Source organism: Solanum verrucosum, unplaced genomic scaffold (assembly GCF_900185275.1).
Source record: "Solanum verrucosum unplaced genomic scaffold, falcon-dt-bn FXZP01000108.1, whole genome shotgun sequence".
NCBI classification, from domain to species: domain Eukaryota; kingdom Viridiplantae; phylum Streptophyta; class Magnoliopsida; order Solanales; family Solanaceae; genus Solanum; species Solanum verrucosum.
In genome coordinates this window covers 1,975,278-2,002,319 of record NW_026020274.1, presented here as the reverse complement: position 1 = coordinate 2,002,319, position 27,042 = coordinate 1,975,278, and the positions used below count along the sequence as shown (strand labels likewise).

Here is a 27,042-nt window from a genome sequence, read left to right as displayed (position 1 = left end):
TCATAGTTGTTTCATGTTTTATTTATTAATTGGTTCATCATATCATTCTTTTTTGGCGAAATGGTCTGGTGGACCCTTGTACTTGTATCAGTTTGTATTCTGAACCCTTCTACTTACACCTTTGTCATCTGGACCCTTAAACTCAATAAAACACAATTTAACAAATCCCTCTGACCATTGACCAAGCTTATGTGTCTTTAAGATGGTTGAGTTGGCGAAAGTGTGTGACTTCACGCATCTTAAGACGAGTGAACAACTTTTTTAAGTTAAAAAAATATTAAAATTATAAAAGAAATATTTTTTTAAAAAAACAATTAATTAAAAAGTTATTTCTTCTTCCAAGCTTAATTGCTTATCTTCATCCCCGTTTGAGCAGTAACCTCAAAGGAGCAACAACTATGGCGAGAATAAAGGTTCATGAGTTGAGGAACAAGTCGAAGACAGACCTTTTGGCTCAGTTGAAGGATCTGAAGGCGGAGCTTGCTCTTCTACATGTTGCAAAGGTCACCAGTGGTGCTCCTAACAAGCTATCCAAAATCAATGTGGTAAGGTTGTCAATTGCACAGGTTTTGATTGTCATCTCACAAAAGCAAAAGTCAGCTCTTAGAAGAAATTTACAAGAACAAGAAGTACTTGCCTTTTACAAAAAGTTTGGCCAGATCTGGTTGTGCGGTGGCCAGATCTAATTGTGCGGTGGCTTAGGTTGTTGTTACTATGGAGGTTGGAGGAGGAAAGAAAAATAGTGATGGTATGCGACAGAGATGAAGACGGGTGAGGGAGAAAGTTGCACAAGTGAGATTCTTGATGAAATCTTGAGAGTCTCCATTGATGTTGGAGTTTTTGGGGGTAAAAATTTGCAGAGGCAAGAGATTTGCTTCAGTCCATGTATGGAGGTGTAACGAGCAGGTTTGTCCATTTATCCACAATTCTTGAATTCTTGGTGTTTAACCGCAACAAAGGCCGTATTTTTGCTTTTACTCTTACATGTAAGCTCAAAACAGTAAAAGGGAATAAACCCAGCGAGGAAAAGAGACCAATTTCAGTTCCAGGTTCTGATGGTGTGGCGCCACCAGTTGTTGAATTGGAAGAAGGGTCTGTAGGAAATGGTGGAAGGAAGGTGGAGGAGACGAAGAATGGTGTTGTTGGTTTTGAGATTGTGAAGAAATTGCCTAGAAAGTTTTGGGGATTTTGTCCAATTTGCCTTTGGCTATTGCTGAGATGTTTGTTACTGCTGCCTTAATGGCCTCAGGAACTTTCATTGACCAAGGCGAGGCTCCAGATTACTACTTAAGGGAGAAAGTATATGTCAATTATATAAAGGAGAGTGAGCTACACACATGGTTGGAGGGCCATAAAAGTCTCATTTTATTTGAGTTTAAGGGTCCAGATGACAAAGGTGTAAGTAGAAGGGTTCACCAGACCATTTTGCCTTCTTTTTTCTTGGCTTGTAAAATAATAAAGCAAGTTACATGGCAAAACTTTATAGACATATTTATTACTAGTTTTTTCATAGTGATTCTTGTAATAACATCATGCTCTTGTTCATTTTAGTGTACAATGGAGGGATAGAGTCACAAAGGTGGTTATTTTGACTTAAACTTTGTACTTACGTTATTATCCGTACTTCTATCTAAATACTTATTTTAAGAATCACTTTCCATCCATCACTTGTTACTCTCCTTAATTACATAAAATCACATAGAAATTAATAAATATGTTCATTAGTAAACAAATAAAGTTCAAGTAAAAAATGCGTGAATTTTAGGTGAAATGGTTGAAGTATAGACAAAACTAACTGAATTCAGTCATATATGATTGTGGTTCAGGCAAAAGAACTTTACTCAATATGTACTTTGATGTCAGATAAAAATGAATGAACTTCAACCATATGAAAGTTCAAAAAAAAATTGAAACAATTTGGAAGTAGGTAGATTTGAATTTTTTTTATTACTACGAACACTATATTCATTGAAGCATACAGTACTATACAATACAATACATTATAAAACAATACGTAACAAACCATCCAAACAGATCATTAGAGTTTAGAGACATCTTTTTTCTCTTTTCTATTTTTTCGATTATTCAGCAAAATACTAAGATATTTTATCCTCATCATTTATTTACTAACTCGATGACAATCTTTTAGTATACTTTTTTTTTTTTTTTTTTTGTATATTTTGATGTGTTTCCATCTTGATTCCATGTCATAATTAATAGGAAAAATCATCCCATATACATATTTAAGAGTAAATATTACGAGTTTTAAACCTACTTTTAAAAATTGCTTGATTATAACAGAATATTTACTGGTTATGACATATCAGTTAAAATTATTTTTATTTTAAATTTAAATTATATTTATTTAATAAATCATTAATATATTTATAGGTTTTTAATATTAATTAATAATAGGTAATTAATTTGATTTTTACTTCCTTTTTTAAAAAGAAAATGTCAGTTACCCAAATTTAGGGATTTACTCAATATCTTTTCCTTGTTTATCGTTACCCTCACCAATCGTACACCCCACCCCCACCCCCACCCCCACATGTTTCTTCACTCACACACGCCTCAATCCACCACCCACTATCATTCTCTCTCCATTGTTTCTCATCTTCTCCAAAATCAAACCGCCAAAACCCACCAACACTCCAAAATCAAACCGATTAATCATGTCTAAGAAATCGATGGAAACTCCAAGAAAGAGCCCCAGATTTGATGAAACCTTAATCGATGATGCTCATGCTGTATCCTTTTAACATACTGTCTGAAAATGTCGCAATCAGCGAAAGTGAAGTTACGGGGACAGTTGCTAGCAAATATGGTGGACCTCGGATAGCAAAATAACACGTTCCGGATACAACCGATTATCCTACACCAACACCACTGATTAAAAAGTCGAAATAGTTGATTGGATAGTTTTTTTCTGTTTAACTTTTGGATAATTTTTTCATGTTTAACTTTTGGATAATTCTTTACTGTTTAAGTATTTGATGATATATACTACAATATGTTATCAAAACAATTGATTGCGCCTTTTTGTTCTTGTTTGAGCATTATAAAATAGTTAACACTGTGCACGTAGTGTCTGGTATGAATTTTTTTTTTATAATGTTTGGGTATCATAAGTTCAGGACAAAAATACTATACATAATTCATACAGTTCGGATACACTATCTTTTAAGCAGTAATGTGTATACTGAATGTATGAAACATGTATGAAATACCAGTTATATCAATATGATTATGAATTTACTATTAAAAACGCGAATTGTGTTTTCATTGTTTTCTTATTTTAGTTTGAATTAAACATAATTATTATGTGTATGACCACATCTTAAATTAGTCACTAATATATACAATATCTTAAATATGAGACAATTTTAAATATAAACAATTCGACAGATTTGGTATTATTGAATAGTGTATAAATAAAAAATTCTTACAATATGCATTATGTATCATTAATCAATGATCACTTGATCAGTGTATGCGTCTGTCTTATTTTCTCATGAATTAAATATGCTTAATATATGTATGACCAGCCATAAAACAAGTGTTTGAATTAACTACATAACTAACTTTTTATAAGTAGTCCAAATATATACAATACATTTAAATCTGGAACAAATTTTAGAAACAACTGTATGAAATTTGTGTACTTAATGAATGAATCTTGAATAAATTGAAACACATATCAAAAAATCAGTGATTAAACCATAAAAATAGTGTTTGAATTAATTACATAATTAACTTTTTATAAGTATTACTAATATTTACAATACATTTATCACCCCTAAAATTAGTGTTTGAATTACATAAATATGCTTAATATATGTATGCCCAACCATAAAAATAGTGTTTGAATTAACTACATAATTAACTTTTTATAAGTAGTTCTAATATATACAATACATTAAATCTGGAACAAATTTTAGAAATAACTGTATGAAATTTGTGTACTTAATAAATGAATCTTGAATAAATTGAAACACATATAAAAAAACAATGGATTAAACCATAAAAATAGTGTTTGAATTAATTACATAAGTAACTTTTTATAAGTATTACTAATATATACAATACATTTAATTAGGAACAATTTTTATTAACAACTTTATGAATTTTGTGTATTGAATGAAAGAATCTTGTATAAATTGAAACACATATAAAAAAACTAAATTTATAAGAGTATGCATTCTGTATGATCACTGAATGAATAAACTAAGTTATGCACAATGGATATTTAGTAAAGAAATCCAAATTAACTTTCTTTTTATCTAAGAAAACACGCACACCAACATCATTGTGTATTCTAACAGGTGGACATCGATCATCTACTAAATTTTTTATCTGTAAATCATTTATATTAGTATCTATCATAAGCTGCGATGTTATCACGCTTACTAGACCACTATAAAGACTAGAAGAATCATATAAAACCCCTTCCATTTGAAAATCCACATAATGCCCTGTTTCATTAAAAAAAAAAAGAAGGTATCAGATTATAAACAAACAATTCGAAATACAAATATCATTCAGACAGACAGAATAATACAAAACAATTTTTATATTTAATTAAACAAACAATTCTTAGAAATATCATTCAAATAGTACATTCCAAGCACTTTCAAACTACTATAATACATAAATCATACAACAAATACTTATTTAATAACAAAAAACTTTATACACAAATGTCTACATAAAATTTCACCTTCAATACAACATTAAAAAAACTTTTCATACATTTCGTCAGACACGACTACAAACGAAATTCATACTTTCTTAATATACATTTCATACACATGTCGCAAAGACAACTTATATCATGCCAACATTCAAACACACTTAATACACATTTCATACAACAATTACTCACTCATTACAAATACATTTTTTTAATCGTATCAGATTATTAATTTCTAACTCACTAATTTCTTCAGCGATGACAACATCTAATATGATCCAGTAAAATTTAGAATTTAATACCAACTAAAACCACTTGTCATACAATTTGTCAAAAAATCCAAATAATTTTGTTTACATATAACTTAACACATTTTTCTTACAGATTTCTTTCCAAAAATTCTATTGAATTCATTCGCAAATATACAATCACTTTATAATTTAAGAAAAAATACACAAAACAATCACAAAAACTTAAAATCACTAATATTATACATTTTCAGTTAAACAAAACAATTTTCCGTTTCAACTCAACTTAAAAACAAACAATAAACAATACTAAATACTTACCCGAATGATCCTATCTTCCACCGTGTTTAATTAAAATTGATACACAATTGTCCATATCAATAAAATCATTTTTTTCAATGAAAAAAATATTCAACTATTCGTTCCTGAGATTTTTTTTTTTGGATGAAGAATGAAGAGAGAGAAACTTTGATGAAAAGAAGGAAATGATCTGATTAGATTTAATTTTAACGTAATTGAGTTAATTAAGGATAAAAAATAATGTTAATTTGTTTGGATTCCTTATTTAGTGCTAATCATTAATTATCTATAATAATTTCAAACTAAATAACAGCCCACAAATTCAGTCTTTTAATTTATTATTTTTTAATTCCGTTTTTAAAAAAACAATTTTGTTTGTTTGTTTATTTATTTATTTATTTTACAGTTTTTTTCCAATTAATAAAACATTTCTCTTTTTGGTGAATTTGTTAAAACCTGAAATTTTAAATGCTATAACTTGAAACTGAAACTCTACTGCTATAGCTCGAAAATAATACTATAATATATGTTATATATGAAATTTTCACTAATTAATATTGTCAGGTGCAGCATAAACTCCACATTTGAAATATGTCTCCAGGGCATTTATCTTTGGTCTCAAATACTTGTTTTCCATCAATAAAAACTGTAACTTTGCCTCCATCGTCTACGTCATGAATCAAATTAACCTGGTCGTATAGACCAGTAGCAAAAATATGTCCATTATAATAACTCATCATAAATTCTTAATATTATTGTTGTGTTACCATGTGAGGCTCCATGAATTTGTACAATTGTGGCTCCTGATGTCCCATTTGGCGCAACCCTCAAATTGCCTAATCAAGTCCCTTCATAATTCAATTTGGATCGATTTTTGTCTAGATTATATATAAATATTTTTAAAATAATAATATACTATAAATATAAATACATGAATCCGAATTTCGGTGCGAGGCTGAGTAAGGCTATTAGGATCATGAGGCTTGTCAACCGCATAAATTAAACCCACAGTCGATGAGTTCCGTTTTCGAAACCATAACATTTTTCAAGTGGAATATCATATGGTTTCTGAATTTCAAATTTTTCATCTGTTAGTGCAACTTCTATAAACCCATCTGTTGGTTCACCAAAACTCACTAAAAATAACTTGACAATACTACTCAACATTATTTAAAAGATCAAATTCATTTTTCTTTTGTTTTCCTTCGTTTATATTTACTAAGGGCCCGTTTGGCCATGCGATATGATATTATGATATGAAATCATGAGATGAAATTGAAGTTTTGTTTGGACATGCCATATGGAATTTTTGTGTTGTATATTTTCTCATAAACAAAAAAATCTCATAAGTTGTAAAACTATTAAAATAACCCCAATTGTTTATTCAATCTTATCAAATAAACAAAAAAATTATAAAATCGCATAATAAATATATTACAAAGCTATTTGTTCTCCACTTAAGTAATTGTTTCATCTAACTTTAATTTAATAAAAAAAATTGAACATAAATTGTAGTGTACTAGTCTTTAATATAATCCTCCCACATAGTACGGACAATTTCATCACGTTGAACTTGCATTTCTCGATCATGTGACCGAGAAGACGAACCAACATTGTTACTTTGAGCCATTTATTGGTCAATATCATCCGCAACTATATTTTCATGCTCATAGACCATAAATATTTCATCACTTTAACAATCGGTTGGTGTGAGTTAAAGTGACTATATGTTGGTGAGAATAATAAATTTTATGTCAGTGAGAATAATCAATTTTAAAAAGTAATGATGTGATTATAAATTTTATTTACTTATGAAATAAATGGTTAGTAGATATAAATGTGGGGTTGTTTTAACAAAATATAAACTCGTTGATCAATTTTTGTATTAAAATATCTGAAATCATGATATGGAATTACCATATAATTCCATATCATGATTTTTGGAGAATATGGAATCATGAGATGGAATCAGCGTAAAATCGCATGTCCAAACGCTGATTCCATCTCACGATACCATATCGTGATATGGTATCGCATGGTCAAACGCCTACTAAGTATCTTACTTTTGACGTTATGTAACAACGAAAAACAATACAAGCTATTCAAATGTTATATATATTGGTTTTCCACTCGGTATCCGATACCCATATTGGAGTCCGACTAATTCCGGATTGGTAAAGAACTCCCAAACAAGTGACTATGTATCAAGTTAAGGATGAAAGAGTAATTACCACTCCATCACAACCCTTGTTGGTCCAAATGTTATATTCAATAAAACTATATAGTACGATAGATTGGTACCCAATATTCTTGAAATTTTGGATATGCCTCTATTGATATTGTGTCATAAATAAAGTCTATATATTAAAAAATACATGGAAATTGATAATATAATAGACAAATATTATGAGAGGTCTTATTCATAGTAAATTCAGTAATCGAAAGTTCTGTAATGTCAGTCATTTTAACTATTTTTCGTTTTGAATGGATTGTAGTCATTTTTTCATGTTTTGAATGAATTGTTTCTTTTATTTTTGTGTATGATTAATAACCGAAAAACCGAACCAAACCAAACTGAAATGGATAACAACCAAACCGATAAATATATATTATATTTAATTTGGTTTGATTTTGACAATTTTAAAATCGATTAAATTGGTTTGACCCAAATCAACTTGTGAACACCCCCACTCCCAACCATGTTAATTTTATTTTTCATCTTTTTTTGTTTTTATTTTTTTTATTTTTTATAATAGAAAAAAGAGTTTGTTTCTTTTTATAGCTCTCATTTACATCCACAATACACTTCTTTCGTACATTAAACTAAAAATCAACTTAACCAACTTTCGAAACTTAATTAGATTATATTAATTCGATATTTTAAAATAAAATTTTAAATATTTAAAAACTATACTAAAAGTATTATAAATTACTTATTTTTTTGTTATATCAAATACTTTTTAAACATTAGTTAAAATTTATTTTGTTGGACTCTAAAATAATATGACTACTAAAAAGGAACAGATATAATTCACCTACCTATTTTGGTTTCATGTTAATACATATACTCCACGACCACCAAAAATACACTCTGATTTTTTTTTTTTTTTTTTGAGATCTTTAATTTAATAATGCACGAATAAAAGAAAAAGGAAAAGGAAATTGAGAAAGCTTCAAACTTGTTCCGGTCAGCGAGAATCCTAGTACTTTACTAGCACCGACCGACCAAAAAGATAAAATGAAGCGGTCGCCGGCGATCTTGAAAAACCGGCGAGGAGGTGGTTTGGGATTTGCTGCAATTGCTTACATCGGAGTAGACTATCTCCGGTTTATTTCTCCGGCATGGCATGACCGGTTACAGCCGGCGCTATGGACCATATTGGCGATCGCTGCTATTATTCGGGTTCCATTTTACAAATACTGGTCATCAGAGCTCCGTTCAGCTATACCATTTATTTTCGCAATGCTTTTTTTGCTCTCTGCTCTTCTTTTTGAAGCCATTTCTGTCCGCTCTGTCACTGCCGTTCTTGGTCTTGAATGGAACAGGTATGCATATGCTTAAAGTAGTGTTCTTTTTTTATTCATAATTTTATGGATTTGTTTCAATATTTGGCAGTTTTGGCAAATTTGTGTATATTGGGTAAATGGGTTTCAGATTTGGATGGGAGAACTGACTTGGGGTTGAGTGCATTTTTGAGCTTGTTAATGGTAAGTTTGAGTTTGTATTGTGAAAAATGGAAATGGTTATTTCTTGTTTGCATCCCAAATGTGATCTAATTTGGGTTTTTTCTCAATTGCTCTATAGATTTTGTTACATTGTAAAATCTAAGCAGAGTTCTTCACATACAAGATGCAGAAATTGGATGAACTATTAGAGAGAATTTGGAGCTACATCATTTTTACTCTGAATGATAAGAAATTGTGTATTAAGTTAGCTTCCAAATCACACAGACATACTTTTGAATTTTTATATTGAAGATTGCAAATATCCATTTATGGGAAAAAGACAAGGTTTGGATTTCTATACTGGGAATATTAAGCTGATAGATCAGACCAAAAAAATTTGTATAGGTCAATCTCATCTATCCTGTAGACAGAATTAAGAGTGATGCATTTCTATTTGCTTCGGTTTGCTTAAGTTATGTTGCTCCGACTCTCCAAAATGCTGCCGCACCCATGACTGATCTTCCATAAATGCACTACGTTTGGAGGATCCAACATGCATCCGGACAACATTTTTGAAGAGTTCGAGCTACATAGTGCAGTACATTGGTATGGGTAGTCCTTTGTTAGATTTCAAAAGTAATGAAAATCTTAAGTGGATTAGTTTGTGCTCTTGGTATGTCTTGTGTCTGTGAATAATGGTATTTTGCGTATAATTCTTTCTTGTGATTAGTTAAATTATGTACGTGATGATCATCATTAACTAAATCCTCACATTCTTCTGCCAAGTGATCCAAATAAGACTGGAATCATGGCACTGTTGCTTTTTAGATACATCTTTTGGAAATGACAAAGCATACGTTGTTTGAGTTTGTACCATATCACCAGATTGTTAGAATTTGGGAATGGGCGACTTTTTTGGATTTTTTAAATTGGGGACTTCTCTGACTGAATTCAAGATGAGTAGACGGAGCTTGGAAACTAAAAGAGGAAGTGGAGGAAAACCGGGAAGGTATAAGGCTTAGGAAATCGAGGATGGGAACCTCTGTGAGGAATTTGATAAAGAGGAGAGGGAGCTTGGAAACTAAGGAAGCAAAGAGAAAACTGGGTAAGGATGAAGATGTCAGGTGATAAAAAAAGGGATCTTTTTGAGCTTTTTCCAAAGCTTCTATACTGAGACACTTCAAGCAAAATAAAAACAGATAGCTAGTAACGTCATAATCAAAAGAGAGAACTAATTGTGCTGTATTTAAAATCATAAATGAACCTATGTTGCATGTCTTGGTTAGCTTGGATTGGTTAGGTGTGATCTTTCTTGGGATTCTAGATATGCTAATGTCATCTAGATGTGTAAGGATACATGGTCTAGATTCTAGTGAGATACAATATGACAATGTTTCTTAATAGCAGAATTTCACAAAGATGCTGAATTGATAGTTCTAAAATGCTGTCTAAGGCAAGTAACATAAAGGAAAATCTGGCTTGCATCATCACAATTAACAAACTTTGCCTCCAGTATCACCACTAGTAGAAGTTTAACAGTTTGACATTGATTTCCTTTTCTGTTCTTGTTTTTGAGAAATATGTCTATCGTTGAAGCACAATGTGAAGTGGTGAAAGGTTTCTTGAAACATGGATAAATTTCATTTTTTTCAACAAGTCTTACGGATATATGTAGACATGATCAGAATGCCCTGAAGTGGTTATGTTATCAATCATGGCATGCAACCTTGTTTTGCCTCCTAGAAGATTGAAAGTTTAGAAGAGAGGATGCATACTTGGTCCCAATTTATAATGTTTGGTTTGTGTCCATAAAAGAAAATTAACAATTGTATCTTTTTCCTTTTGTAAGCAAAAATAGCAATTATAACTTTGCTTCATTATATTTGATCTCTCTTTCTTAAATGACCATCTATAGTCTTTACAAGTTCTTCTCTTTGCAAATTATTGACAGTGATGCATCACCTCTTCCTGATGTTGGTCAGTGGTTGGTGCTGTCGTTGAATGAGAAACTACCTCAAACAGTGGTTAATATATTGAGAGCTCGTATAATTGGATTACATCATTTTCTGATGCTGTTTATCATGCTTGCTTTCTCTGTACTCTTTGAATCGGTTGAAGCTCCTGGTCTTGGGCTTGGTGCAAGATTCATGTTCACAATGGGAATCGGAAGGCTACTTCGGGCCATAACTTTTATCTCCACAATTCTACCATCTGCTCGACCATGGTGTGCATCTGCTAGATTCCTTGTTCCTCAGCACCCTCATCCTTGGGCTCAGAAATATTATGTACCATATGCCACAGATTCAAATGCCATACGGAACGTCATAAACTGGGACACAGCATATGGTATTTCTCCCTTCTGATCCTCTCTTCTGTCCTGAAATTTTTACTTGGTTCTTCTTTACTAACTGCCAGTCAGATTGATCCAAAATTGAAAAAGCTCTATACATTTGTTCAATAAGAAATGCTGCCTGCGATCGCGAAAGCTCATAAAGCCACTTTCTTTTAGCTCTTTGATGCTGTTGGTTGAATTCTAGTACATAGTATTGATCTTTCATTTCTATGTTTACTTTTGCTTTCAGCTGATCCTGGGGAATACGATCCGGAGTTTCGACCAGATTGGGGTTCAATGAGCTTTCTGATTGATTTCCTTCGGCCTACAGCTCCTGAGGGATCATCTGCTTGGTATCATCTGCTAAAGAAAGCGTCAGGGGGTTGCAATGACCTTATATATAGTGGCCACATGCTTGTTGCCGTGCTGACAGCTATGGCATGGACGGTATATATATGCATCTGTCATTCCCTAAATTTGAAGTCTAAATTCCTGTGTCCAACCAATCTCATCTGGCTTAAAACTTGATAAACATATGCAGGAAGCCTATGGTGGCTATAGCTCAGCACTCATCTGGATTTTTGTGATTCATAGTGCTCAAAGAGAAATACGAGAACGCCATCATTACAGTGTAGATGTCGTTGTGGCCATCTATGTGGGAATAATGCTCTGGAAGATGACAGGTCTTTTCTGGCCAATGAAGGATCAGTCAAAGGCTACGAGGCTTCGTAGGCTCGAGAAGATTCAGGGTAGGCTAATGCGAGCAGCAAAGGACGATGATATAGAAGAAATACGTGAACTTCTTAAGGAGGTGGAGGTGAGCAGCCATGTTAGGGAAAACTCCAATAGCAAAGCAATGTGGCTCTTTTCAGGTGGAACCATTATCTTTACTCTTAGTATGGTTCTTCTTGCCTTCACATTGACCAGCGACGGATGAGACAGCCAACTTTCAACTCCCACAAAATGCTCTACCACAGGTAAGATGATTACTAGACACAGAATTTGTAACATTAGGCTAGGCCTAGGCCAGAATAGGCATTCAACTGGAGTTTTTGTTGTTTGTATGTAATGCTTTGGCTTCAATTTTTTTCTCTCCTGGTGGAGTGGTATTAATAGAGATAGTATCTGCTCATTTACTGTTAGATATGAAGAGAAAATTGACTTTTTATTGGATGCCTTTTGTTTACTAAAATTGTTTACTTGAGGGCCCTTTTATGCTTTTGACCCCTGTGATATAGTAAAAAACTTCCCTTTTACGTATAATTTTGATGGACTCGCTTTACCCCTTTTTGAGTGACTTCAGGGTGCGGGGGTTTTGATGGAGAGAGCCGAGGATTTTTCATAAACAACCTCTCTACCCTACAAAGATAGAGGGTAAGGTTTGCAACCCTATCTTCGGATCCCAAAATCTCATTTGTGTGAGATCATACCGGGTATATTGTTATTGTAGAAACAATTTAAATGTGTTTGGTCCAAAATGTCGAATTAGTTGCAGTGTAGTACTCTATATTACAACTTGATCATCACAAATAAATCCATTTACAGAATTGCTGTTTCTATTAAATTTGACTTTTACTTAAATCTCACGTGTTGCCAATTCAGCTTTTGCACTTAATCTATTAATCGCATCTTCTTATTTATTAGAAGATCAAGTTTGTACGTTAATACAGAAAACTATTTTACAAATGGAGAGATCCAGTCACTTTTGTCTTCTTCGTATTAATTGGATCTGCTCATGAACAATATATGGGGAAAATTAGCTAAGTAGTCAATATTCCTAACATAATTATTAAAAATATCTATAATTTAAAATAATTGTTAAAAATGTCAAAATGTCAATATGTTAGCAAATAAAGTGTATCCTAATATAATTCATTTACCTTCTTTTTATTTCTCAACTTGGGCCCACGTTTGACTTAATTTAACTTCATTATTGTTGACAAAGAAGAAAAACAAAGGGAAAATTGTATATAATAGCAAACTATTAATTCAAATTAAATGGTATAAATATAGTTTGATTTAATTGTACCTCATAGCAAACTGTTGCTATTTCACCTCTCTCCTAGTGAATCTCGCTCGCACTCTCGTTTTCTCCCTTGCCTCTCTCGTTTTTTATACAAACGCAAGTGTATAAAGTGCGTTTGTGTTTGTATAAAGCGAGAGAAAATTGTATATATACATATATTTTCGTTCCCCTCTCTCCCCTCTCCCAGATCTCGCTCGCCACTCTCCCAGATCTCGTTCTCTCACTCGCCTCTCTCACTTTATACAAAAAACGCAAATTGTATAAAATGCATTTGTGTTTGTATAAAGCGAGAGAAAATTGTATATATACATATATTTTCGTTCCCCTCTCTCCCCTCTCCCAGATCTCGCTCGCCACTCTCCCAGATCTCGCTCTCTCACTTTATACAAAAACGTAAATGTATAAAATGCGTGAAAATTGTATATATACATATATTTTCGTTCCCCTCTCTCCCCTCTCCCAGATCTTGCTCGCCACTCTCCCAGATCTCGCTCGCTCACTCGCCTCTCTCACTTTATACAATTGATCTTTTTGTATATGTATACCAAAACAAATTATACAACTGCTTTCTTTTGTATTAACAAAGTATACATATTTATGTTTGCTATGGAGCGCAATTATGCAAACTTTGTTATAGCATACAAATATGAATTTTGTGTTTGTTATATGTGAAAGTTGCTAAAAAAAAACTGCATTGCCCACTTTTCTCTCTCTCAATTTTTTACCCACATTCTCTCCTTTCTCTCACGATTTTTACCCATATTGTCTCATCTCAATTAACTTAAACCTTTCCTTGTTAAATTGAAATTCCTCCATTTTTCTAAGAAATCTCAGTAATCATTCAAAAGATTTTCAACCTTTGATACAGATAAATACATTGTCATGAAGTATTTTATTTTTGTATTATACTGTTCTATGTTTTCGTTTGAAGCTTTTTAGATTTTTGTGTGTTCTTGTGTTTTTCAATCTCCCTATTTTCAGTTAGGATTTCAGATAAGGGGAAAACACAAAAATTGCAATCCAATGTCTGATTCAAAGAGGACTATAAGAAGTATCACATATAATCATCAACTTTTTGGGGGATTTTAAGTCTTTGATTTATGCATTACTCAAGGATTATTCGAAAATGTAGGTTGTGCGACTAAAATGGTTCAAGAGAGGAGATCTAAGTTTCTTCATGATTCTACCCGCATTCAAGTTCAAGATAACAATGTCAGCAAGTAAAAACACTACTAATAAAAAATAAAAGAATTGGCTGCAGAAGATTTCGAAAAACTTGTTGAAGACCAAGTTGAGGAAGAACAATTTTCTATTAGTTTGTTTTGTATTTATAGTTTTTTTTAGAATTTGGTATTCTTTCTCAATTTGTATATAAATCAGTATGTATGCTATCAATATTTGTATTCATTCAAAATCTCATGTTGCATAGTTTATGAATCTTGTATTTGTTCCTAATTTATATTCATCCCAAAGATATGACAACTAGTTATGTATTTTATTTGTAGGAAAGAACAACTTTCTATTAGTTTATTTTGTTTTTATAGTTTTTTCTTCAAAATCTTGTATCCTTTCTCAATTCATATTCAAACCAATATGTATGCTATTAATATTTGTGTTCATTCAAAATCTCATGTTGCATAGTTTATGAATATTTGTTCCTAATTTATATTCATCTAAAAGGTAAGCCAACTAGTTATGTATTTTATTTAAGAATGCTTGCAACAAATATTCTCGTATTCTTTTTCAATTTTATATTTCATTCTCACTTTTCCATCATATTATTTTTGTATTTTATACATCATTATACAAAATACAATATAAAAACTAGAACGAATACTAATACAAATAATATACATATTGGAATGAATATGACTTAGGAAAGGAAACAAGATTCTGAAGAGAAAAATAAATACACAATGAAAAAAATATACATGAATACAAATATGTTTCTTAAATAACTACATATTTATTTGACATACATATTGGAATGAATACAAACTAATAAAGAAATACAAGTTTCATTATACAAAATACAACATGAAAACTAGAATGAATACAAATACAAATGATATACATATTGGAATGAATACGATTTAAGAAAGGATACAAAATTCTGAAAAATAAAACAAATACATAGTGAGAAAAGTGTGCCAAATAACAAATAAAACTATAGGTGTTCAAATTTATAAATTAAAAAAATTCAAATTTAATAGATAAAACTATAACGTATTATCATAAAGTTTCATAACAATAATTAGTTTTTAAAGATAAGGCCAAACAATGACCTTTAGGAAGAAGAAAGAGATTACCTATTTTAGGTCTCATCATCTTTTGTAATGGAAGTAATGAGGAATTTCAGCAACTTTACCTAATTTGAAAAAAATATTTTCTCTAGTTTGTTATTTCTTAGTTATATTATTTTAAGTTAAATAAAGAAAAAATACATAAATCAACACCATAACAAACTAAAATATTGACATTTTTAATAAATATTGAAAGTGTGGCTAAAGGGTCCTATGCTAAAATATTATCGTTTTGAAAATTTTCCCAAATATATAACACTTAATTCCTTCAAATTTGAACGGGTTAATGACTCATTCATTTGAAAATTTAGGTGGTTCCATATATAATCCAAATTTATCCATGATTTTTTTTTTATCATAATACTTTTATAAAAAACAAAATGTTTGATATATCATAAATAATCATAATAAAGAAAAAAAAATAGATTTACTAGGTAATTAAACAAATTGTAAGAAAACAAACAAAGAAACTAAAACTTGATAAGAGTTGATTGGATTAGATTATGACTCATTGTTTAATTATGAATCAGAGCTTGTCAATTTATTACTATTAACTATTTTAATCCGTCCAAATTCAGTTTAACTTAACGTTTGAACAACAATTGTATCCAAGGGAGTATTGTCACTAATAATGGATTAAAGTAGTGTGTAACAAAAGCAAAGAAGCCGTGCAAGAGATACTTTTGCAATTAGGGGTGTGTTTGGTATGAAGGAAAACATTTTATGTTTTTCAATTTTCTCATGTTTGGTTGGGTTAAATATTTTGGAAAATGTTTTCCAAATCAACTCATTTTCCTCAAATTTAAGGAAAATGACTTCCCTTTAAAACTTAAGGAAAACATTTTCCAAACCTATCTTCCAACTTCAAACTACAATTACTTTTTTGTTGAAAAAATCAATTTATTTTGTCCCTACCCTCAAACCAGCCCCCCAACCAACCCCCCCCCCCCCCCCCCAAAATAAATAAATAAATTTAAAACTTGTTTTTAGATTCAATGTTTTTACCCACCCTTACCCTTACCCCTACCCCTACCCCCACCTTCTCCCAAAAAATATTAAAGATTATTTTTAAAAGATATTTCTAATTTCAAAATTATTTTCTACCCTAGTAAAAATAAAAGATATTTCTCAAAAAAAAAAAATCATTCATAAATCAAACACAAAATCTTTTCTGGAAAATATTTTCTACTCACCAACCAAACATGAGAAAAGAAATCAAAAATCAACTTGTTTTCCAGGAAAATATTTTCTAGGAAAAGATTTTCCATGGAAAACATTTTCTAGGAAAACATTTTCCTTCATACCAAACACACCCTAGAAGTCATAAACAAAACTTCAAAGGCACGATTATTATTTATTAAACCAAATTAGTTGCCTTACTGTACAACCCACCGCACCTAATCCAAACTTTTTTCTTATTTCTTCAATCTTCTTCACACTCCCTCAAACGCATAATCTTCCAACTTTCTCGCGTTTTCTTCCTTCCAAAAATGGCATTTTCTATAGCTGCTGCCGGAGCCGGAGCCGGAGCCGGAGCTTTGGCTTCTCCATCGGCGAATTGCTGTTCTTCTACCAAGTTTTCGTACTTGGCTTCTTTGCAATTTCCCAGAGAGCTTCGTCGTGTTCAAATTGGGAACTACGGGTTGAAGTCAAAGAAAGGGTCTTCACGTCTTGTTCCTCTGGTATTTCATTTCTTTTAGCTCATATTCGAAAAGGGTGTTTTCTTTTTGGCTTCTTAAATTATTTTTGTTTAATGTTGTATGCAAATTTTCTTTGATTTTATCGTGTGGACAGATTTTTTCAGGCTTGTAGAGTTTGATTTCTTAGAATTTTGAGTATTAAGATGGATTTACTTTGTGCTTGTTGTGAATTACCCTTTCATTTGACAAAAAAATTGCTTCACTGGCATCTGTATTGGGGGTTTTATATGCTACATTTCTGTTTTTAATGGCTAGTAAATGTTAAATGTAACTATCAGTTTGTATATGGAGTCGAGGCCTTGAGGTACTAAACATATCTGTCGTTTGTCTTTTTGCTGTTTCATTTATTGTTTCTCTGGTTGGACTCTGTTTTTCTTTGTTTTTCGATTGGGGGTGGAGGTGGAAGAGTTTTATGTTGGTGAAGAACAGAAGAGGGTGAAATTGTAATAGTTTTAGTATAGATGTGACCTGTTGTTTATTCTTCTCTTTGAGTTCTTATTTGCACTTAATATCAAACTATTAGATTAAGAAATCAAGATTATGTTTTACTTGAATTTGTGTACAATCTGTGAGGATCCCTGCAGTATTAGCAAATAAGGGCAGATATTGCAGACATTCCTCCGTCTATTTCGTTATTCAGCTCAAGCTTCTGTTATTTAAGAGTAGATAGACTAAACCTGGCATAATAAAAAAATTCTCTCATGTGAAGTTTTGTATATGCTTAAGCCTGAATGACATGAAAACCAAGTCATTTTCTGTATCATCAAATGTTATAGCTCACGGTAGCTCTCTCTATTAAATTCTCAATGAACCTGACATCTGGTAGGAGTCTGTTAATTTGGGCCATAATCCCCCCACGCTTCACGGGCATTGAAAGTGTGCTTTATGTCTGCATATCCTCGTAACTTGATATGTTTAGGTGATGGGCGTTACACTGGCTTGGAACACTGAAATGAGTATAATCGTCACTTCTGCTTATTGACAAGTCCTCAAAATATCATTGTCTTGTTAAGTATAAAGAAGAAATAACTAATTGATAAGCTAGTGCAAAGGGGAAAATATTAATTACACCGTTTTCTAAAGGTGAACTTTGAATTTTCGAAAGAAATGAAAGTAGAATCAGATTCACTGTATATTTGTAGAAGTGTGTCAGATATTTTAGGATCCGCCAAAATAGATGTTGTATAGATCAGGAAAGGGTGAAATGAACTATTTTCTTTTTTGTTGGATACAAATTAGTCTACTTATTTGTGTGGAAAGTGAGAGAAGTGAGCCACTCTTTTGTTTCATACAAATGTTAAGAGAGAATACTATCTGACCAAGTAAATAACAAATTACAGTAGATGTAAACTGTCAGGGAACAAAATATAAATTTTTTATTCACTTGCTATAATCTGATGCAAGGTCGTCGTTCGTCATTAACAATATGCTCTTGGAGGACTGTAGACTTCTGCGTTTCTATTTATTCAGTGCCTTCTTGTTGAATGCTTCATTTTCTGTTACAACTAGATGTCTATTTGTTTAGGAATGTAATCAGCCCGAGCTGCTGAATTGCATTATCTTGATTAAATCAATTTTTGATTTTATCCCTCACTGACGTCATTATCTCAAATCTGCTGACCTTTGCCCGTTATGTACTCTTTGAAACTATTGCATTTTATGTTTTTGCTGTTAAAAAATATGATGGTAATTGCTTAGATTGATTGAATTATATCTGTATAATTAGGTTGAAGCAAAGAAGCAAACATTTTCTTCCTTTGAAGATCTGTTGGAGAACTCTGAGAAACCATTATTGGTTGACTTCTATGCTACCTGGTACGCTGAACTCTCCTTGGCAGCCTTCAACCTTTCTTTGCATCAAAAGTAAAAGAACATGAATGCTTACAGTATTGCTAAGTGGATATAGCTATTTGTCTCAATCTTAAGTTCTGTGAAGTCACTACTGTTTCTATTGACATAATAATGAGAGGATTTTCCATATTACTTGCATTTCTCAATAATACGATGCACATCCAAATCATGTAAGAATTAATCTAAAATCTGGATTGCAGGTGTGGTCCTTGCCAGTTCATGGTTCCTATTCTAAACGAAGTTGGTGAATCAATGAAAGATAAAATTCAAGTAGTGAAAATTGATACAGAGAAGTACCCAGGCCTCGCAGATAAGTACAAAATACAGGCACTGCCAACCTTCATATTGTTCAAGGATGGAGACGTTTGTGATCGCTTTGTAAGTGGAATGGACCTTATTATTTTACTTGTTTTCATGTTGGTTTTTCGATAGTCAAAGCTACCAGAACATCTTTTTGAATGATTTTGGTAGAGTAACTAGTAGGGAAAAGCTTTTAAAGTTACCAAGTAGATAAATTTCCTCTTTCTGACTCAAGTTATTATTACTTGTGAGTTTTGAGCATATTATGCCTCTTTCCCTCTTGCACTCGTACACCCAAAGCCAAAAGAAGTAGAAAAAAGAAATGATCAAATAGCTGATTGAAAACAATCAAGAAACAAAAAACTGCACTGGGTGGGGACCTTTGAAAGTGTATATAGCTTTTAAGATTTTATTTGAGCGAGAAAAATGCTAGTCAGTTCAATTTCTACTCTTGAGGTAAAGGTAAGGTCTGCATCCTCCCGAGACCCCACTTTGAGGGACTATACTGGATATATGAGTGAGAAAATTGCAAGTCAAGCACATCAGCAACAAGACCTGAGTAGTGAAAAAGTGAACACATGAAAAAATCAAAGGGGGTCCAACATCTACTAATATACATAAAAAATAATATAAACAGTGTAACTTTTCGTCCTAGCTCTGCCCCTGAACTTGAGGGTTTGGTGGATTTTCTTTTTGTTGAAATTTTTCTAATTGATTTAGTATTTAGCTCAAGTGTATCTTGTGTAAGTAACTGTTTTAATGTCTTGTTTCAGGAGGGCGCACTCAATGCTCCTCAATTGATGCAACGCATAGAATCTGCACTGGAAGTAAAGCAGTAGTCTTGGTGTGCTGCCTTTCTAGTGCTCGGATCATCCTTTTGAAGTTATTTGTGTTTAAATTTCAAAGATCGTGTTCTGTGGAAGCCTTCAGTTTCTCACTCCATGTATTTGCAAAGAAAATTGATTAGATACAGGTGTACAATGATTAATCAATTTGGCCTAACTGCTGTATTTTTTTCTCCCTTTAAAATATGATTAAACTTTATTTTTTCACAGAATGGCAAACTTTGATCAACTGATGTTCAATGTATTAATCATTCACCAGATATAAGCATTTGCATTGTATATACTTGCTTCATTTGGAAGAGTTTTTAGAAACCAAAAGACTAATAATGATGGCATCTGATTTAAGTAGCAGACTTTTCTTTCTGAAAACCAAACCAATATGAAAATGTCTGAAAACAAATGGTGATTTAAGAATTCGAACTCTCCCTAAAATCTTAAAGTTCAGATAATCAATCACTTTAGCTACTAAGATTTCCGGAGCTGGAAAGTATATTTGCTCGTTTGCCCTTTTACCATCCAACACCAACAGAAAGGAAAAGAAATAGCAGGTGAAAAATGGAGATGAGAGCAAAAGAAGCCATTCCAATAGGCCAAGACCTCACTCCTCCAATCCCACCGCTTTCTCTTTGCCTCCACCATTCTACACTCCTCTCTCACTGCTCTTCTTGCTTTTCTCCTCTCCCTCCTCCTCCTCCTTCCCTTCACTATCCTCCCTTCTTCTCCCCTAAAAATCCCAACCCAAATCACTTCATTCGCTACTGTTCCCTTCAATGCTCTTCTCTCGACTCCCCTATTCACTTCTCCTCTTCAGAATTCCACTTCTTTCACCTCTTTCCTCAACCCCTTTACACCAATTTCCCTACCTCCTCCGACCTTCGTCTCTCCCTCCGCCTCCTCCACCGCTTCCAAACACTTAATCTCATCCAAGAATCAAATGGGTCTTTATTAAATTTAGAAAGAATTGGTGGGTTGGTGACGAATTTCAGGAAAGTAATGTTCTTGGAAGATGATCTTTCTGGAAGAATTCGTCATGGGGCAAAGGCTTTGGCTGCTTCAAGAAGAATGCGTTTAGGTTTGGATACCAACAGGGAGTTATTGTATGAAGAGTATACTGTGGAAGCTGCAGTGCTCTGCTTAGTGCTGACTAATGCAGTGGAAGTGCATGATAAGGATGGGAGAAGTTTAGGGGTGGGTGTTTATGATGTACCGTTTTCATGGGTCAATCATAGCTGCTCTCCTAATGCTTCTTACAGGTTTTGTACAGCATCAGATTCTGGAGGAATATCGGAGTGTAGGATATGTCCAGCAGCTACAGAGACTGGTGCTGCTGGCATTGAAAGTGAATCAATTAGTAGTAATCCTGAACTTCAGAAATCCATGTCAGTGATTGGTAATGTTCTACTGCATTTAATTTCCAAAGTTATGATCTTTTTGATAATCTTGATAGAAAGCAAATGTGATTTAGTTTCTGCTTTTTCGATTCTTTGTTTGGCTATAGGTGGAAGTGAAACATGTGGTCCGAAGATTATCCTTAGAAGTATAAAGGGCATCAACAAAAGTGAAGAAGTGTTGATTACATACACTGACTTGTTACAACCTCAGGTACACTTGTTCTCAATCTTTTGAAGGACACAGCACAACTTCATATTACCGGGGACATCACTATAGATAGGAAAGAGTGGATGTCACATATTAGGGTAGAAGGCTAGTAGGGGAGGGTGTCGTCTTTCCTTGCATAGGTTTAGTGCCTGTCATAGGACTAGTTGTACCCTTGTAGTTCTTGTCGTATGATGTTTATTGTATTTCGATTATCACATTATTTTGTTGTTGTTTCTGATTCTCTCTTGTATACTTAACACTGTTTTTCTTATTAACCACTATGCTTTCTCCATTGTTTTCATCTTCCTTTACTTGGTTTTGATGCACTTGAGCTGAGGGTCTTTCGGAAACAGGCTCTCTACCTCCACGAGGTAGCGGTAAGGTCTGCGTACACTCTACCCTCCCCTGACCCCACTTTGTGGAATTTCACTGGGTATGTTGTTGTTGTTGTGTTTCTTATCAAATGTTTCTTGATGGAGAACCTTCTGAACTCAGGTATGAACTATGAATCAAGTGCCAGTTTAGATACTTTTTCTATGACAGAACAAAATGCTGGTTCCAATGCTTGTTTAGGCTATGGATAATATCACTGTAACATTATCAATTAGATTTATTTGAGTTGTTGCTTAGATTGTTTACCATAATTGTTCTTCATTTTCAAATCCAGTATATAGGGATGTTGACAGCTAAGTTCTACAAGTTATTTTTAATGATGTCCTACGTTAACCATGGCAACTTTCAAAAGAAAAAAACAGTTTTAATAGTGACTTTACTTGTCTTCCAGGTGATGAGGCAATCAGAGTTGTGGTCGAAGTACAGGTTCAGTTGCTGCTGTAAACGATGTAGGGCATTGCCTACGACTTATATGGATCATTGTCTGCAGGTAAAATCATATGGTTTGAGAACAGTGGTTAGAAGGGTATGCATAGGTGATGTATTGTCGAACCGTTATTGTAAAACCATCATTTTCGTTCAACTGTAAGCTCCTACTTAAAATGATTCCAGTCTCACCTCTTTGATTTTCCATACCTTATAAATTTATGTTTGGTAATTGCAGCATATTCCTGTTAATTCGAGTTGTAGTGGGTAATCTAGTAATTGGAGCATTTTTCTTTTATTATGATCTATTTTTTATGTAATTGACAACTAAATAGTTGTAATTTGGAGAGTTCCTTCATTCATTACTTTGATTTTGCTTCCATTGTGTTTTTTTTTTTTTTGATGAATACTTTGCTGCCATTGTTGTTTCAGCATATTTGTGTTTTAATTTCCTTAAAGTTGGTCTGACATCAAATTGTGATTGCAATCAGAATGCACTTAGACAGTAAAAGAATTAGCCCTTAGACACGTATGAAAGTTTGATGATCATGCAGATGAGATGTGACTATAAATGTTGTTTCAAAGAAACTAAGGTGTTAAAACTTGGTAAGTGCTCACCAAGGCAAAAAGAACGGACTAAGAGGTGATTTCTGGTGCAACCCCATCACAACTAGAAGTGCTCCGAATCTCCTCCCACTGTCCTTACTTGGGTCTTGGCTCTATTGTATATGTCCTTAATCGACCTAGAGTATGCCACAGGAACACCTCTAGCCTCCAAGCATCTCCATAGAACCTCCCTCAGAACTTTGTCATATGCCTTTTCTATGCTAATGAAACATCATGTTTATCATCAATAGCATAAGAAAATTAAAAATAGCCCAAAAACTTCCGGGCTGGTGTTTAACAATCTGCTAAGACGTCTAGTTTATATATTTTCTCTTGTAATTTTCCATCATATTGTTCGTTTCTTCCTTTTATTTTTTTGGGAGTTTTTTTTCTTTTATCCCAAGTTCTGCTTTGAAGTTCGAACTAATCAAGCTGAGTTGAAGATCATTGTTCTTCTTGTTTTTCTCCTAATAATTATGACGTATCTAAGCCTTTAGGATCATTAACATCTTTTGTGAATTTTCTTGTGTAGGAGATCTTAATTTTAAATCTCGATTGTTCAAATATGGCTTCTGGTGACAACTTTTATGAGGACCATGTAATGGAGAAGCTGATTGATTGCTTGAATGACGCTATAGATGACTTCCTGTCATTTAATAACCCCAAGAATTGTTGTGAAAAACTCGAGATCCTGCTTACTCAAGATCATGTTAACATTCTTCTAAAGCCTGACGGAGAAAAATTACATCAACTCTTCAGATTACATCCTCTTCACCATGTCTCTTTGCATGCCTACATGACACTTGCGTCTGCATATAAAGTCTCTGTAGGTGAACTGCTGGCCCTAGACCCTGAAGGTGATGAACATCAAACCAAAGCTTTTAATATGAGTAGAAAGAGTGCAGCATATTCCTTGTTGCTTGCAGGTGCCACTCAGCATTTATTAGAATCCGAGTCTTCTCTCATTGTGCCTGTATCAAATTTTTGGATGACTGCTGGTGAGACTTTACTAAGTTTTGTCAGACGTTCCGCATGGAACTTATTTTCAAGGGGATGGCACATTGAAGAATTTTCATTTTCGTCATGTCAAATTTGTGGCAAGTGCACATTGCTTGATAGGTTTAGAGATAAATTTACAGATTTTCATGATGAAAATGCAGAATTCGCTGACGTAACTAGCCAATTTTTGAGTTGTGTTACCGATATAACACCAAAAATCTGGGGTTTTCTCATAGAGGAAGATGGTTACTTGAAAGTAGTTGAGGATCCCATTAACTTAAGATGGCTTGGGAGTAGGATGGCAACTCATGCTACAAGTCCTAATGCATCAGAGAAAACAGGTTCTGGATTGGAAGCAGAAGATAATCACAATGAGATACGGGTAAAATTGTTCCTGCTTGGTATTCACTGCGTAATCTATGGAGCATTTTTGTCAACTGTATGTTTTGGTCCTAATTCGCAACTGATGTCTAAAGTTGAAAGTCTTTTAAGTTTCAAAGGTACTCTGGATGGTTAAGCCATTTTGGTTGCATACAAATCCCAATTGTGTGTCTAATAGTCTTTAAAGTTGTTGGCTACATGATAAAAATAATGAAAGCTAAACTCATTTTCTGGGCAGTCCATGCTACTTAGTTTTGCATAGTAGTTCATTTTGGAGTGGAATTAATGCAATGACACAATTCATTTTTGGCCATTGATTTAAGATGCCAGGGGTTCATTGTGTCATTCAAAAGGTTAAGTGGAATTTTTAATCTTTAATTAGATGAGAAGATTAGTCCCTGCTAGATAAATAAGTGATGAGTGTGATCACAAATTTTAATTCTATTTTTACTAGTAGTTTAGTGAAGAAAGCAAATCCCCAATGCTTAAGCATGAAGCAAGTAAAGTCAAGAACTCACGTCTATGTAGGGTATGTTGGGTTAGGTCTAAGTATTAATTTTGATTAAAGAAGACGTATGTCATGTCAAAATATTAATTGTTGAGAGGGATAGAGAGGAAAAAATTGCTATAAAATCCTACGTGTATAACTATGTTAGACAATTTTTTAAAAGTATGCTATGTTTCCTTAGTTTTTCTTAATTTTTCTCTTTTGTCATATATGTTAGACGTTAGTCATTAGAAAATGCACTTTTCTTTTCCTTTTTCCCTTATTTTTTTTTCTTTCTAAATTCCAGCCAAAAAAAAAAAAAAAAGTTTGAATATGAAATGCCGAACCACATGTTATCTGTTTTCTGATTTAGGTAAACGCAAGGAAATTTTCAAACTAAGATTTCACAGTAATAACATCCTCCAGTCCAAACCTCACTTAGTTCGAAATAAACTATAAATAATTGTTTGAAATTTCTAACGCTCACACAAGTAATTAATTAATAATATATACATCCAGATGAAATCAAACTATACTATATAAAGATATCATAATTGAAGGCCCCACCTAATATATAGAAATCCCTTTCACAACATTTTCTCATCACTCACGCTAGCTAATATTTCTGGACATTGTGTATACAATTAACCAGCTATAAATAATGGACTAGAAAAACAAAATATCAAAGCACAAATTATCTATTGACGTTTTAGCAACAATTAATTTTGAGAAGCAATATAATATGGCTGAAGAGAAACAGCATCACCATTTGTTCCACCACAGGAACAAGGAAGATGAGGGTGGACCAGTTGATTATGAAAAAGAAGTGAAGCACCACAGCCATCTCGAGTAGATTGGTGAACTTGGTGCTGTTGCTGCTGGTGCTTTCGCCTTGGTACGTAAGTAATAACATATAGTCTATAGTCGATATATATACTATGATATTTTTTTTATACACGTACATATGTTACAAGTCTTCTTTAATTTCTTACTCTGTTTGTGGTTGAATAACTATATATATAGCATGAGAAGCACAAGGCAAAGAAGGACCCAGAGAATGCACACAAGCACAATAGAGGAAGAGATAGCAGCAGTAGCTGCAGTTGGTGCTGGTGGATTTGCATTCCATGAACATCATCAGAAAAAAGATGCCAAGAAAGAGAAAAAGGAAGCTGAGGGAGGACACCACCATCACCACTACTAATTAAATTTAACTATCCTATGGACTCCATGTTTGTCTAATATAAATAAAAGATACTACTATGTGTTTTGTATCCAATTTTAATTTCTATCCAGAGTGTTTGATTTGGTGTTTCTATGTTAATCTCACCATGTAATACTTTGTCTATGAATTAACTTGCTTCTTGAGTGTTATTTCTTATATTTCGATTGGTGTATTGTTTTATCACGGTACTGTTTTTCTTAACATTTGTTGTTTTGTTATTATCTGTTGATTCTTATACTTTCATTACTATTTGTTGTTTTTTATAGAGTCAAGGTCTATGATAGCAACATCTTTATTTCTGAAGTACGTGTATAATTAATCTGCATATATTCTATTTTCTCCAAATTTTATTTTGTTGGATTACATTAAATATATTATAACTATTATTCATTTGTCCAATATTTATAATGACGTCTTGGCTAATTCGAATTCATACCGCGTAAAATGGGCATCTTGAGTAGCTGAACTTGAGTTTGCTTGAGGACAAACAAACGTTTAAGTTGGGGGTGTTGATGAGTCCACAAATTAGACTCATCTAGGGATATATTTTAATATAAATTGTGTCCTCAAATGCTTATTTTATCTCAATATCTGATAAAAACACTTAAGTTTCAGATATTTGAAATTTTAGTGGAAGCATGGACACTTAGGTGCAAAAAGGA

The 27,042-nt window shown here is 32.9% G+C and overlaps 3 protein-coding genes and 1 pseudogene across 5 annotated transcripts; all 4 read left to right on the top strand.

Annotated features, from left to right (window-relative positions):
* The first annotated feature begins 8,378 nt into the window (after positions 1–8,378).
* On the top strand, positions 8,379–12,784 carry LOC125833951 (protein PHLOEM UNLOADING MODULATOR). 3 transcript variants are annotated; one of them, XM_049513121.1, is made up of 5 exons: positions 8,379–8,787; positions 10,859–11,253; positions 11,490–11,686; positions 11,781–12,216; positions 12,543–12,784. In XM_049513121.1, exons 1-4 carry the CDS (start codon positions 8,480–8,482, stop codon positions 12,174–12,176), a joined length of 1,296 nt encoding a protein of 431 aa, XP_049369078.1. In that variant the 5' UTR covers positions 8,379–8,479; the 3' UTR covers positions 12,177–12,216; positions 12,543–12,784. The 3 variants fall into 3 exon arrangements, with proteins under 3 accessions (XP_049369078.1, XP_049369079.1, XP_049369077.1); XM_049513122.1 differs by having other exon boundaries at positions 12,534–12,723; XM_049513120.1 differs by lacking the exon at positions 12,543–12,784 and having other exon boundaries at positions 11,781–12,350.
* Positions 12,785–16,979: 4,195 nt separating this feature from the next.
* On the top strand, positions 16,980–20,447 carry LOC125833985 (thioredoxin Y1, chloroplastic-like). The gene is made up of 4 exons (XM_049513161.1): positions 16,980–17,250; positions 18,995–19,083; positions 19,320–19,497; positions 20,193–20,447. The coding sequence occupies exons 1-4, from the start codon at positions 17,059–17,061 to the stop codon at positions 20,256–20,258; spliced, it is 525 nt and encodes a 174-aa protein (XP_049369118.1). The 5' UTR covers positions 16,980–17,058; the 3' UTR covers positions 20,259–20,447.
* Positions 20,448–20,794: 347 nt separating this feature from the next.
* Positions 20,795–24,804, top strand: LOC125833941 (protein SET DOMAIN GROUP 41-like). The gene is made up of 4 exons (XM_049513106.1): positions 20,795–21,654; positions 21,763–21,866; positions 22,648–22,746; positions 23,821–24,804. Exons 1-4 carry the CDS (start codon positions 20,820–20,822, stop codon positions 24,802–24,804), a joined length of 2,022 nt encoding a protein of 673 aa, XP_049369063.1. The 5' UTR covers positions 20,795–20,819.
* A 1,093-nt stretch (positions 24,805–25,897) lies between these two features.
* LOC125833990 (abscisic stress-ripening protein 2-like) lies at positions 25,898–26,359 on the top strand (annotated as a pseudogene).
* The last annotated feature ends 683 nt before the right edge of the window (positions 26,360–27,042 follow it).

Excerpts from the sequence above, each read along its gene's own strand:
- LOC125833951 (XM_049513121.1), top strand. The coding sequence starts at position 8,480 with ATGAAGCGGTCGCCGGCGATCTTGAAAAACCGGCGAGGAGGTGGTTTG. Across the intron at positions 11,254-11,489 it reads AAACTGGGACACAGCATATG|CTGATCCTGGGGAATACGAT; the intron begins GTATTTCTCCCT and ends TTTTGCTTTCAG. Across the intron at positions 11,687-11,780 it reads TGACAGCTATGGCATGGACG|GAAGCCTATGGTGGCTATAG; the intron begins GTATATATATGC and ends AAACATATGCAG.
- LOC125833941 (XM_049513106.1), top strand. The coding sequence starts at position 20,820 with ATGGAGATGAGAGCAAAAGAAGCCATTCCAATAGGCCAAGACCTCACT. Across the intron at positions 21,655-21,762 it reads GAAATCCATGTCAGTGATTG|GTGGAAGTGAAACATGTGGT; the intron begins GTAATGTTCTAC and ends GTTTGGCTATAG. Across the intron at positions 22,747-23,820 it reads ATATGGATCATTGTCTGCAG|GAGATCTTAATTTTAAATCT; the intron begins GTAAAATCATAT and ends TTTCTTGTGTAG.
- LOC125833985 (XM_049513161.1), top strand. The coding sequence starts at position 17,059 with ATGGCATTTTCTATAGCTGCTGCCGGAGCCGGAGCCGGAGCCGGAGCT. Across the intron at positions 17,251-18,994 it reads CTTCACGTCTTGTTCCTCTG|GTTGAAGCAAAGAAGCAAAC; the intron begins GTATTTCATTTC and ends CTGTATAATTAG. Across the intron at positions 19,084-19,319 it reads GTTGACTTCTATGCTACCTG|GTGTGGTCCTTGCCAGTTCA; the intron begins GTACGCTGAACT and ends TCTGGATTGCAG.